The sequence below is a fragment of the Suncus etruscus genome, chromosome 14, assembly GCF_024139225.1.
Source record: "Suncus etruscus isolate mSunEtr1 chromosome 14, mSunEtr1.pri.cur, whole genome shotgun sequence".
Taxonomy (NCBI): Eukaryota; Metazoa; Chordata; class Mammalia; order Eulipotyphla; family Soricidae; genus Suncus; species Suncus etruscus.
The window spans coordinates 6,215,263-6,228,777 of record NC_064861.1 but is presented as its reverse complement, the minus strand read 5'-3'; the positions used below and the strand labels follow the sequence as shown (position 1 = coordinate 6,228,777).

General features: G+C 42.2%; 1 protein-coding gene across 1 annotated transcript in view; it reads left to right on the top strand.

Moving 5' to 3' along the window:
• The window catches only part of COL25A1 (collagen type XXV alpha 1 chain), a 554,610-nt gene extending 541,480 nt beyond the window's left edge, over nt 1-13,130 (top strand). The window contains exons 34-39 of the mRNA XM_049786981.1: nt 936-989; nt 2,455-2,481; nt 3,354-3,407; nt 7,742-7,819; nt 9,819-9,857; nt 13,118-13,130. Coding sequence (XP_049642938.1) covers nt 936-989; nt 2,455-2,481; nt 3,354-3,407; nt 7,742-7,819; nt 9,819-9,857; nt 13,118-13,120 — 255 coding nt within the window. The 3' untranslated portion in view covers nt 13,121-13,130. The remainder of the gene's footprint in view (nt 1-935; nt 990-2,454; nt 2,482-3,353; nt 3,408-7,741; nt 7,820-9,818; nt 9,858-13,117) is intronic.
• The last annotated feature ends 385 nt before the right edge of the window (nt 13,131-13,515 follow it).

Sequence of the window (13,515 nt, the reverse complement as noted above, 5' to 3'; positions counted from 1 at the left end):
CCTGAACTTGGTGTTTGATCCATGGAGAAATTGATAACTTTTCTTTTCTTCTTGTGGGGGAATAGGTGGTATGCCCCCCTGTGTTTCCTCAAAGGCAAACATGGTTGACCCTTGAGTAACTAAACACTAACCAGAATGTTTATTTTGAAAATACCAGAAGAAGAGAACATTCCTTGAAACACAGCATTTTTCTTTATTGTTATGCTCACTCAACCCTCAGGGGTATGAATCTTGTTTTTAACTTGTGGGGGACAAAACAGAGTTAGGGCTTACTCCTGGTTCTACACTCAGGACTTACTATTCCTGGCAGTGCTGGGCATCTAACAGGGTTGTCTTTCTGCAAGGCAAGTGCCTTACCCACCCCGCTGTACAATTGGTCTAGCCCTGATACTGATTCTTTAGAAGAGTTTTAAAACTCTTTCAAACTAGGATGAGGTTTCCTATTAAAATTTGCTCAAAGACACAGTAGTATAGCAAGTAAGGTGTTTGTCTTGCACATGGACGACCCAGTTTTGTTCTTTTGCATCCCATATATTCCCCAAGAACCACCAGGAGTAATTCTGAGTGCAGGACTAACAACCCCCGAGCAAAGCTAGGTGTGATCCAAGAACCAAAATTTTAAAAATAAATAAGCGTGAAATTACAAATGAATTTATAATCAATGCTTTTCTCTAATACCCAAGATTTCCAAACCCACATCCCTAAATCCTGCAAATCCTAAACCCTAGCAGCAGTGCTGTTGACCATTCTTCCTTCCCAGAGTGAAACCTGCTGTCAGGGGTTCCTCTGGCTTTAGCTCCAGCAGCCAGGCCCCCCAAAGGCCAAGTCCTTTCGTGGGAGTCACTGCTGGCCTAGTGCAGGGCTTGTCACATAGCCTAGAGAGAAGTGTGTACATGAGGTGTTATGTGACTTGAACTTCCTGCCTCTTGTTTTAGGGTGAAAAGGGAGCTGTGGGAGAGCCAGGACCCCGAGGACAGTATGGTTTGCCTGTGAGTCTGACCCCAACTTTCTGCATGCAGACACCCCACCCTGTGCTGGCCCTTTGGGCCCACTAACTTTGTGAATCGTCCACCAGACAACATTCCACTAACTGCCAAGGCCCCTTGTCCTTCCTTTCTCCCGTGGACACACAGACATAGGCCTTGCATGACTAAAAGATTAGATCTGGCTCTGGAGCCATTGACTGGACACCCTAACCTGCTTTTCCTTGGAAGACCACCTACAGGTATTTCCTGTGAAGCCTCTTCTCTAAGTCACTACTTGAGTTCATAACTCCAACTTCCCTGACTAATGCCCTTCTCAGGCTGCCCTGACCATGGCATTCTCCTTTCTGAGCTCTCCCAATTACAGTAGAGTGAGGAATTTTGACAGGTGGTCTGTACCCTGAATATCTTAGCTGCACAGACTTTTATGTCAAGGCTTCAGTTTATTCCAAGAAGGATGTGTTGGAGCCACTGAGGAAGGAAAAAGCTGGAAGAGAAGCAGATGCTATTGAAGGGTTGTCATCCTCCCTCTGTCACGTCCACACCAGTGTACCTCGCTCTGTATGTGAGCTAAGGTAGTTTAGCTGTAGCCATAGATGGCTTCTGCCTCTATGAGATGTTGAATCTTGAAAAAGGTTCTGAAATCTAAGAGAGGACCATGAAGATCCCCCTCAGTATTAAGCAGCAGATCCACCCATGATTCAGTAGGATCAATGCCGCTGTCATTCCTTATGTCAAAGGAGAATGTTCCTCACCCTTGCACAACAGTCTTAGAATTCTTCTTCTACTAAGGGGACATGGATTTGTGAGATCTACTTCAAAACTGTTTTCGGGGCCGGAGAGATAGCACAGCAGCGTTTGCCTTGCAAATAGCCGATCCAGGACCCAAGGTGATTGGTTCGAATCCCGGCGTCCCATATGGTCCCCCGTGCCTGCCAGGAGTTATTTCTGAGCAGACAGCCAGGAGTGACCCCTGAGTACTGCCGGGTGTGACTCAAAAACAAACAAAAAAAAAAACAGTTTTCAAGTTGTGACCTCACACCCTTCATATTTTTAGATAAAGTATCTCTAACCAAACTAAGGCCGTATTCAATCGTTCTTTACTCACCTATGAGCTCACTGCCAAGTTTTCTGCTTCAAGTAGCACTCATTTGCCTGCTCTGTTAGTACTGTTGTGTTTTGAAAAAAAAACTAAATAATGCTTTTGCTTTTAACCAACTCCAGGATTGATACATTGAATAAGAAACATTATACTTTGGCAAAAATATGTGACTGTTCCCCTCCACTTCTTCATTGCTATGTTAAGATTCACTTGATTGAAAGGAATGTGTGTTACTAATCAACAGAGAATCTTTTTCATGCTTCTGAAGTCTATCTAATACTATGTAGATGTCCCAAAAGCCTTAATTAAAATAATCACCCAGTCACGAAACTTTGGAACACTAATGAAACTATTGTGGTTCTTTGGCAGGGGAAGGATGGAGAGCCAGGTTTGGATGTAAGTGATTGTTCCAGTAAACCTCTTCCTGTTATTACACACGTTAATGGTCTCCACAACTAATTTCAAAAATTTTTTTCTGCTCACATATTTATTATACCATATATCACTATCCATGTAAACAGCAATATCAACTACATGATCGGTGTTTTGCATTGTATAAACATTAAAAATACAATATCATCTCATATCAAATCAATTACTTCCACTTGATGGAAGAACTTCAAAATACTTGCCTGAGTCACAAACACTCTTCACATCAGTAATTGAAGCACTTAACTTGAGAGGTGCTAAAGGTGGAAATTTCTTCCCTCACCTGCCTTGAGGGAATAATATATCTATTGTCAAAATTCTACATGTACTTTTGCTTCTAAAAAAAGTCCCTATGTATCTTCTAATAATATAATCTATAAAATAGAGGCCATAGGGTTTCTATGCCTTTTGCAGTCCAATAATAAAACAAAGGCAAAAGTCATCCTGGATATTGTTCATCAAGTACCCTGTTCTGTGCAGGCTCCTTCTTGTCCCTTTTTCCCCATCACAACACTAAAGCTAATGCCAGGCCTCATTAACCCCAAGTCTGGGCTAAGGGACTCAAATGCAGAGACAAGTTGCTGTCCCCAGGCCACACAAATCAGCAAACTGCTCCAGATCCAACTACTTTCTCTCCACCACACAATTCTTTGGAGGAAAGGCCTCGTCCTTTTTGATCATTGAAATGTCAGGAGTTCTTTATCCCTGGGCTGCTTTCCTAGCTGTGTTCTGAGATTACTGGCATTGCTTTTTCTCTTGATGTTTACACCCAGAAATATGCCCACTCTGGAGAATGACGATTCCATCAGTAGTTGTTCTCTGTTTTCTCTCCTCTCTAGGGTTTCCCAGGCCCACGAGGCGAGAAGGGTGATCTAGGAGAAAAGGGAGAAAAGGTAACCCTCCCCCCCAGCATGGCCTGTGTCTGCGGCTGCTGTTCTTTAATTGCCCACTCTGTTGCTCAGCCTGTTTGTGTCTGCCACACATCTGTCCTCTCTCCATCCTGTGTGCCAAAAACCTACTCAACCCTCAGCCCAGGAAGGAGAACCTTGGAGAGCAAGGAAGGAAGGAGACTGCACCCTAGAAATAATAGCTCTCTAGTGTAGAAGGAGGAAAAGAGATAAAAGGATCCTCAGATCACCAGATTGCAATCTTTAAATTACTCTGTACCAAGCTACTAAAAATTATAATGACCTGAGTAGCTTAGTACAGGGATTAAGGCACTTGCCTTGCCATGTGACGAGTCCTAGTTCCAATTTCAGCACGCTGGTCACCCAAGCACTACCAGGAATCATTCCTGAGCACCTCCAGGTATGGCCCAATGGTCTTTATTGAAGTGTCAGTCTTCAGTGGTTTTCTTAAAAGCCCCCTAACTGCTATCAAGTCAATACATAAGTTATCTTCACCCTAAAGAGGGAGCATATATATGCTGTTTCTGGATATTTTTATCTTTCCTGTCTTGGGGGGAAGGGGTCACAGCCGGTGGTGCTCAGGGATTACTCCTGGATCTTCACTCAGAAATCGCTCCTGGCAGGCTCAGGGGACCATATGAGATGCCGGGAATTGAACCTGGGTCTGTCCTGAGTCAGCTACATGCAAGCAAACACCCTACCGCAGTGCTATTTCTCTGGCCCAATATTTTTTTTTTCAAGTAATTCATGTCTCACTCTCCTTAACCACACACTGCTTTCAAGACCCTATAAATTATGGTTAGCAAGCCCAAGAGAGAGATAGTACAGAAATTAGGGTGCTAGTCTTGAACACTGCTGATTCCCAGCACTGTATTTGGTTCCCTGAGCACCCACAGGAAGTGACCCCTGAGCACTGAGCCTGGAGAAATCCCTGATCACCACCTGGTGTGGCCCAAAAAGTAAATAAATAAATTCTGTTTAGTAGCAATATTCAAAGCTTGAGAATCAAGGTCAAATGAGATTTGTCAGAGTCAGGTTACAGGGGTGCGATGTGGCTCTGTAGTCTGCGGGGCTAACCTTCCCTTTGGTAAGAGATTACGAAAATGATTATATAAAACACCACCTTGTCCTCATCAACATCATCACATTTGTTGAGCACTTAGCTGGCTCTCCTGCCCCATAACATGTTTTCTTAAAATAAAAATTTAATCCTCCTAACAATTCCCTCATGCAGTGCTGTTACTTCACAGACAAGGAAACTGAGGCATAGGATTCTTCTCTCCTGAAATATTGACTCTACCTAGAAAATATATGTGTTTAGGCATCAGTGGTGCTAGGAACATGCAAGTATTTAGCCCAAAATGTGTGCCTTAAAGAAAACAGGCATTTGTTTTGTATTTACGTGATAGGGTATATAAATTTAAATTCATATTCATTCATTCGAGTGTCCCTGTTACATGAATTATCCTTTCAGTGCTTCTTTTTTTATTTTTTAAAGAGGGTCAGTACATACTACACCAGTGGTATTCAGGGATCACTCTTGAAGGTGCTTGGGAGCCTATGTGGTACCAGAGTTAGACTGGATCTTTCTCCTGTATTCAGCCAATGGGCTGTTTCCAGTCCCTTAAAGCTCTTTTGGGGGGAGGGTGAAAATGTCATTCAACTGATCACAGTAAATAATGTCTAAAAATATAAAACTACAAATTGAGATCTCAGTGTTAATCATATTCCCAAATATTTTCTTTTTCTTATTTTATTTTATTTTATTTTTTGTTTTGGGGGGCCACACCCATTTGATGCTCAGGGGTTACTCCTGGCTAAGCGCTCAGAAGTTGCCCCTGGCTTGGGGGACCATATGGGATGCCAGGGGATCGAACCTTGGTCTTTCCTTGGCTAGCGCTTGCAAGGCAGGCAGACACCTTACCTCTAGCGCCACCTTGCCAGCCCCATTCCCAAATATTTTCATCTTTCAGAGTCCATGATCTAAAGTTTTACTTAGGAAAATTTGATTCTCAATTCAAGCCTTTTGCATATATGATTTACCATTTTCAAGAGGTAAATAAAATTTTAGAAGAGGACTCAAGTAATTGGACCCACAATTGATGGTTTTGACATGGGGGATCATTACTTCTTACAAAACTATCTTGATTGATAACAGCATTGGTCCATTATTCTTGACCAGTAGCGTCTGGGTTTTTTGTTTTTGTTTTTGTTTTTTGTTTTTTTGTTTTTGTTTTTGTTTTTTGTTTTTTGTTTTTTGTTTTTTGTTTTTTGTTTTTTTTTTTTTTTTCAGAAAACCTGAGGTTCACTAAAACATTACTAGGAAATGATCCCCATAGCCTGGCACCGTTCACTATTCACATAAATAAACTTTTCTGTAAAGTGGTTATTCTGAGTTTATCTCCCCATCCAAGAGTGATCTGGACTCCAATGGAATCAGCCCTAACACACATGGTACTCAATATTCCCATGTTCCCATGTGAAGCCCATGCCACGCCTTCTGGATGGAAGTGTTCACCCCAGCAGGCCCTACAGTTATTTGCTGAGAATAACTATGACTTACTTCTTGCATGTATGAGCAGTTTAATCCCAGGTTTCTCTCACTTTCCCTGGCTTTCAGAGTCTTTGTCCTTGATCATGATCATCAAACCCACATCTGGAGTTTTTTTCTTCCTACCCCACCCCCAATTAAGGAAACCCAAGTGTTAATTATTCTGAGCCTTCTGGAACAATGATTTTGGCACATGGGACAAAAAATAAGAAGCTTTCCCTCATCTTGTTGCAACAAATACATAAATGTGGATGTTTGTCTTTTTTCTCATCTATGTGTGTCTTTTTACCTTGGAATATTCATGTTGTTGTGCTTCTGAGATTAGTCAGCTGTATTCTCACTGCCATCCTGTTTGCCAAATGGGTGTGCTCATTGAAATCTGTACTGTAGAGCCTTTGGTACTCAGCTTGTCTCTCAATAGCGGAGAGATTTGTGTTCATAGGCTACAGCTGAGGTGCACTTCTTCTCCTTTCCTCAATGCCTCCGGCCCTTAATTCACACAGATCCCCACAGCCTCCCTCTGTTTCTTCAGTACTAATCCCCAGGCTATATGCTCACTTTGTAACTATGCTGCCTACCTCAATTTTAGACCCAGCTCAATTCAATGCTACCTGCATCTTTTGTCTTGGACAGAATTATTTTACTTTTTTGCTTTTGTTACATATTGAGTGAGCTGGGAACCCATTTACCATTGTATACATTGGCATGTGATCAAAAAGTATATTGAGAAAGACCCCTGAGCTAAGAAATTATTCTTCCAATTGAGAAATACTAGGATGTTTTCCATTTTAAAAATAAAAAGTTACAGGAGATGGAAGCTTGTTTTTAATATATTGGCTTTCTTCAATGAGAACTACCAAAAGTGAAGTCATAAGATTGGAGACATTTCAACAAAGATAAAACACTCTGTCTTGATCCTCTCGCTCCATGTAACTTAATTCAGTTATAGAGCTGGAAAGAAAACTGACAGCTACTGAAAAATAGGGTGATAGAGCTGCCAATATATGTCTAGTCTTGTGACCCTGCAAGATACAGGGTCTGGGTGACCCCAAGCAGTACCAAACCCTGTTTCTCACAAGTTAGTCTTTTAGCTCTCTTTGATCTTGCCAAACACCTCAAAATCTCACTGCCCAAAATTTGTTTGCTGAAATCATTTGAAATTCTCATTTCTAGATCTCCCACCTTCCCGAGCCAGGATCACAGTGGTAAATGTCCTTCCAGACTTACCTAGACCAACCAGCTCCAAAATCACCATGATTTCCCCCACTCCCTCACCCTCCCTAACAGAAACCCAACCCCTCTTTGATTTGAACCCTTGTATCCACAGGGGGAAAAGGGAAAGAAAGGCAAAAAGGGGCCTAAAGGGGAGAAAGGAGAACAGGGCGCGCCTGGATTAGATGCACCTTGCCCATTGGTATGTGTGACTCATGGACTGTCATATGTAAAGGAAGGGAGAGGAGCAAGCTGGAAGAGCCCTGAAGAGCAAAGCTTCCAGTTTTGATCATTGGACAAGTTATTTTGGGGGTCCGAGAAGTGCCTGTTTCACTTCTCTCCTGTACTCTGTCATCCAGCATGGCCTGGTTTCTTGTGGCTGCCGAAGCAGATATTGCTGGAAGGCTTGGCCTGCCTTCTTTTCTCCCTCTTCCCTTTTGCTGCCAATGACTTCCAGGTTGCTCCTCTCCTTTGGTATACTGTTATTTCTTGAACGCAATATGTACTGCCCAAATGTCTTGCATTAGTAACGTTATGAGTTAATCTTTACAAACAGGGATTCCGTGGCGTTAAGGGGGAAAAAGGGGAGCCGGGTCAGCCCGGTCTGGACGGGCTGGATGCCCCTTGCCAATTGGTACAGTATCTCTTTCCTGCCACCCTGCATGCCGTTGGTTTCTGACTTGCCGTCTCTCTCCGTGTCCAAAGCATTACATGATAAACATACTACATGCATGTGCTTAAAAGTTCCATAGCCACCAGCAGCAAAGCCAGCAAGCATGCGTGGCCATCGCTGGCTTCCAAGTCACCTCTTGCCATTCGATTTCCATCAACGGCTACAAACTAATCTCCTCTTCTCACAACTGGCACAACCACCAGATCTGTGTTGGGTCAGTGGGATGTGAGGGGGCTGGGAGCGGTGTTCCCTTGACTAATAAATATTTGGAGAAGATGCTAAATTTCAATAAAAATCTTCTAACCTCTGAGCACTGCTGGGTGTGGCCCACAAAAACAAAACAAACACAATCTATGCAAAGGCAATGCCCTACCTCCAGTATTTTTTTTTTCTTTTTATCAAAAAGAAATGGATAATGCTGCCTCTCTTGCTTCCTTTCTTTTGGGCTCTAATTAGGCCAAGCCTTTGTGGTCATGGGTGGGCCGGCTCAAGGGCATGCAGGTGTGAGCCCAAGAGAAGCAAAGCAAACTTCTCTTTGCCTTGGAAGAAGATAGTGCTCTGCAGCCCGCCCCCTTTTCTTGTCGCATAACCTCTGATTTAATGGTCTCTCCTTTTGACACTCACTTTTCTGAAGTAGGCAGAACTGTCCCTTTCTCCAGTGGCATGAACTCAAAGTCTCCCTACTAAAATCTAAATTCTACTGGGTGACCCTTCTCCTTGTACCAATGTGGCATTACCTAGTTTTCTCCTCAAATATTCTAGAAAGCTATTTCAAAGTGGTTTATACAGATATATATTTTTAAACAAAAGCCTATGCGAATATTGATTAAGTTAAATAAAAAATTGTATGGTTGTGTTGATAGTTTGTACTTGGTCTGCATGTTTTGATATTAGTCTATTGTGCTAAGCATGATTGTTTAAAGATGAACGTATGTTTCTCAGTTCTTTTTGAGAGATCGTATTGGTAGGATATAGCTTACTAGCCAATAAGTAGAAAGTCATTTTGTTTGCTTTGGTCTTGGTAATAAGTAATACTGTGCGATTATTTGGGGGGAGAAAATACAAGCATGCCTCACACTAGACCAACTTCTCCTGCTTTCTTGGTATCATTTGTATCTGAAGAATGTTTCTGCCTGAAGTGAAACAAATTTGGCTACACACACTCAGGCATTTTCTTGTTTACTCAGAATTGGTGACCTGGCTTCTGAAGTAGTCAGTAGAAAAATGGATGAGTGCTACAAGTAACGTTGTACTGTAAAGATGTAGACAGGTTGCCTGTCCCTGAAGAATCCATTGGATAAGTCCTGCTACATCTGCTTCAGTATAGAAAAGTAAAGTAGGGGGCCGGGCGGTGGCGCTGGAGGTAAGGTGCCTGCCTTGCCTGCCTGCGCTAGCCTAGGATGGACCGCGGTTCGATCCCCCGGCGTCCCATATGGTCCCCCAAGAAGCCAGGAGCAACTTCTGAGCGCATAGCCAGGAGTAACCCCTGAGCGTCACAGGGTGTGGCCCAAAAACCAAAAAAAAAAAAAAAAAAAGAAAAGTAAAGTAGACTAGCATATAAAGAACTATAAACTTCAGATAGAAATGATTCATCACTGGTTATTAATCATTACCATGCATTCAGTCATAAACTAGAATAACCAAGATTAGTCACAAAATAAGAGGAATAGTAAATGTGCATTATCTAAAGGTAGAACTGAATAGGCCTTACTGTTTTATGTCAGTTTTTCAAAGGAGTAATATTTTCTATTCTTAATATATTTTATGTATGCTCACTCTAAAAATGTTTTTATTTTTTTTACATTAGCATGATGTAATCTACTTAGTAATTAGTAAAGATTCCTTTGACTAAAACACCAACTGGGTAGAAATCATGCTTTTTAAGCCTGGAGCATGTGAATTAGGAAGTCAAATAATTTGTACATAACCTGAGGAATTCTTATTCTTTTCTTTAAAACAGGGGCCAGATGGATTACCTATGCCTGGTTGTTGGCAAAAGGTAAGTTTTACAGAATTCTTTATAAAAGAAGCATTCCCCTCTTTTCCATTTCAAACAAACCTTTTGATTTTCACACTAAATTTAAAAGTTACCTGGATATGAAAAAAGTGAAAGATTTCATCTCCTGAGTATCTTCTGATGGATGTTTTCTGCTAGTTTCTTCTTAAACTGATTAGAATAAAAAGAAGTTGTCAGGAGGCCAGAGTGATAGCACAGAGGATAAGGCATTTTTCTTGTCTGAAGCTGACCCAGGCTTCATCCCCAGCATCCCATATGGTCCCCTGAGCCTGCCAGGAGTGATTTCTGAGCACAGAACCAGTAGTAACCCCTGAGCACCACTGGGTGTGGTCCAAAAACAAACAAAAAATGTCAACAACATAACCCTTCCCTCCATCTAAGGCTTTGTTTGGAATGGAAAGGGGAAGTGCAATTTGCCATGGTTTTCTTATTCCTAAATAAATCCCTTATCTTTCTGGTGATTGAAATTACTCCTTTGTGGTTCTTTTCTGAATTTGACTCAACAATTCATGCAATTACATGGTAGAACTCTATTAATATAAGTCACAGAACTGGGAAAGCAGAAAATCGATGGGGTTATTTTTCCTTCAATGATGTCCCTTTTTTCCTTCTCTTTTTCTTCTTCCTTCAACTATGTCTTTATTAATATAAGAAAACATGGTTTGATTTAAGTTAGCTTTCTTTTTTGATTTGTTTTTGGGCCACACCCAGCAGTGCTCAGGGATTACTGGCTCTGCACTCAGAAGTCACTCCTGGTAGGCTCGGGAACCATATGGGATGCCAGGGATTGAATTCAGGTAGGCAGTGTGCAAGGCAAATGCCCTACCTGCTAAGCTATATCTTTGGCTCCTAAATTGGCTTTCTTTATAATAGCCATTTATTCTAGCCTCTCTCTATACCACCAGTTGTCAATGGTGATGAATTCAGCCTATTAGAACCTCCTTAGTATGGAGGCAATGTGTCAGTCTTTTCAAGTAGGGTCTCCTCATGAGCTCAATGTTATCTACCCTGCTCAGAGCACTGGAATTCAGAGAGGTTAGGGAACTTCCAAAGGCACTGAGCTAGCTTGCAATATATTCAGCATGTCCCTGTTCATCAGTAACAGAACTATAAGGAGGGAAGAGTTCTGAGGCAATGTATACTCAGAGAATACCAAACCTTTCCGGCACTGCTGTGGACCTAATAAAGAGGGATCAAGCACATGTGACCAAAGGGATGCCATGCCTGTAAAAATGAACAGAGTTGAGAAGGAGCTCAGAGGAAGAGAGAGAGAGAGAGAGAGAGAGAGAGAGAGAGAGAGAGAGAGAGAGAGAGAGAGAGAGAGAGAGAGAGAGAAACCAAAATTCAAAGAACTGGAGTGTATCGTGCATGCTTGAGACTCAAAGTTTGATCCTGGCACTACTTGAACTGTCACATCATAATCCTGGTGACTCCTGATTCTTCTGTAGTTTTGTCTCTAAACTAGTCATTTCTGACACACATAGTTTATTTGCTCCATTAGGACCATGTAGAGTTGAGAAGAAACTTGCTTCATGCCTCTGTTCCTCCCACTTCCCTGGCTAGCACGTTCCATGTCATACAGTCTCTATTGGGCTTTGTTCTTTATGCCCATCTTGGCCAGGGAAGGGAAAAGTTTCTCGGCTGCTCTTCTAAGAATTAGTTCTGGGGTCAAGAGGTTCTCGGGAAGATGAGCCCATCACCAGATCCCTCTTTGCTTGAGAAGCAATCCACTCACCTCCAGACCTCTGGGCTCCAAGCACTGATACCATTCCGAACTGGAATTACCTACCACCTCCACCTCTCTCTAACCTCTAGCCTGTAACTTGAGTCCAATGCCTTTTTAATCTGGTCAGCAGGACTAGAGAGGAGCTATGAATGGCTTTATTTGTTGACCCGTTTGTCTCAGACCTCATAGAACCTGTCTTCACCTCATTTGGGGGCCACCGCTAAATCCCTGCCTCTTGGCCAGAGCCTAAAAATGATGCAGCTGACAAGGACTCGTAGACATTGAGGTTCAGCATGATGTGATGAGCATCAGAAGCAGAACTTTCTCCCCTTTCAATTCTCAGTTTTTTTTTCATAGAGTTGATGCTATCTTCTACAAGGATGAAGGCTCTCAAGAAACCAGAATATTCTTATATAAAAACTAAACAAATAACTTGAAGGAGCAGGTTTGAAGTGTGCTTTGAACACAGGAAACCCAGGGGTCCCCAGAGCACCAGTGATGAGTTCCACAGAGTGTGGCTCATGTGACTTATAGGTTTGAGTCTCCCCAAGTTACTAAAGTCTTCTATTGAAATTCTACCACTTATCCTAGTGTACAGCCCTAGCTACAGAAATTTAATTTGGGGGGCCAGACCAATAGCACAGCAGATAGTGAGTTTGCCTGCACATGCTAGCCAGGGTTCGATCCCCAGCATCCCATATGGTCCCCTGATGACTGCCAGATTTGATTCCTGACAGCCAAGAGGAAGTCCTGAGCACTGCCACGTATGCCCCCTTCAAAAAAAGAAATGTATTTTACTCCTAGAATGTATGGAAACAAAATCCTCATTTTCTGCTTTCCCAGAATAGTTACTAAGACAGGCTTCCTAAGACAAGTTCCTTAGTCACAAGTTTCTTTTTTGTTGTTGTTGTTTTGGTTTTTTGTTGGTTTGGGGGCCACACCCGGTGATCCTCAGGGATTTACTCCTGGCTATGTGCTCAGAAATTGCTCCTGGCTTGGGGGACCATATGGGATGCCAGGGATCAAACCCAGGTCTGTTCTGAATCAGCCTTGTGCAAGGCAAACGCCATACCACTGCACTCTCACTCGGCCCCAGTCACAAGTTTCTTAATGACAAAAAGGACATGGTGGTTTGAACCTAAAATGGACATTTTGAATGACTTTCTGGAATTTTAGATAAGGCACATAAAGGTTATGTGTCTGTTGGCTGACTGATTTAAAAATTATGCCATCCATGGGGCTGGAGGGATAGCACAATGAGGAAAGCATTTGCCTTGCATGTGGCCAACCTGGGTTAGATCCCCAGCCTCCCATATATTCCCCGGAGCCTGCTAGGAGTGATTTCTGAGAGCCAGGAGTAACTCCTAAGCATCACTGGGTGTGTCCCCAAAAGCAAAAAAAAAAAAAAGATTCGACTCAGGTTTCTACCAGTTTCTTAGAATAAACATTAATTCAGAATTTTTAGCCTTGACAACTAATCCAATATTTGTCTTTTTTGTTGTTTGTTTCTCTGCAGTGATACCTCTAACTCCCTCCCCCAAGCATGAAGTTGTGTATATAACAGTCCGCTTTTATATTTATAGTTGCAAATCCAATTGCAGATTTGGCAAGTCTGAGATATGTTTACATTTAGCTGCTTCTTCCTGTATGCAGTCTTCCACATGTGTCCATAGTTTCTTCACTTACACCCGAAGTTGGGCAGCATATAAGACCAGAGAGAGAAGCCTACAAAATTATTTTAAAAAACTAAAGAGAGATAGAGAGAAAGAGACCTCTGTCTCCTTGTCTTATGAGAAGACTTGCATTTAGACCAAGCTATCATGATGGAGAATTGATTATTCATGCTATTTCCTTCCTTTGGTTGGGCTTGCTAATTGCATGGATGCAGAGCACCATGACCCGTTTGACATGAGA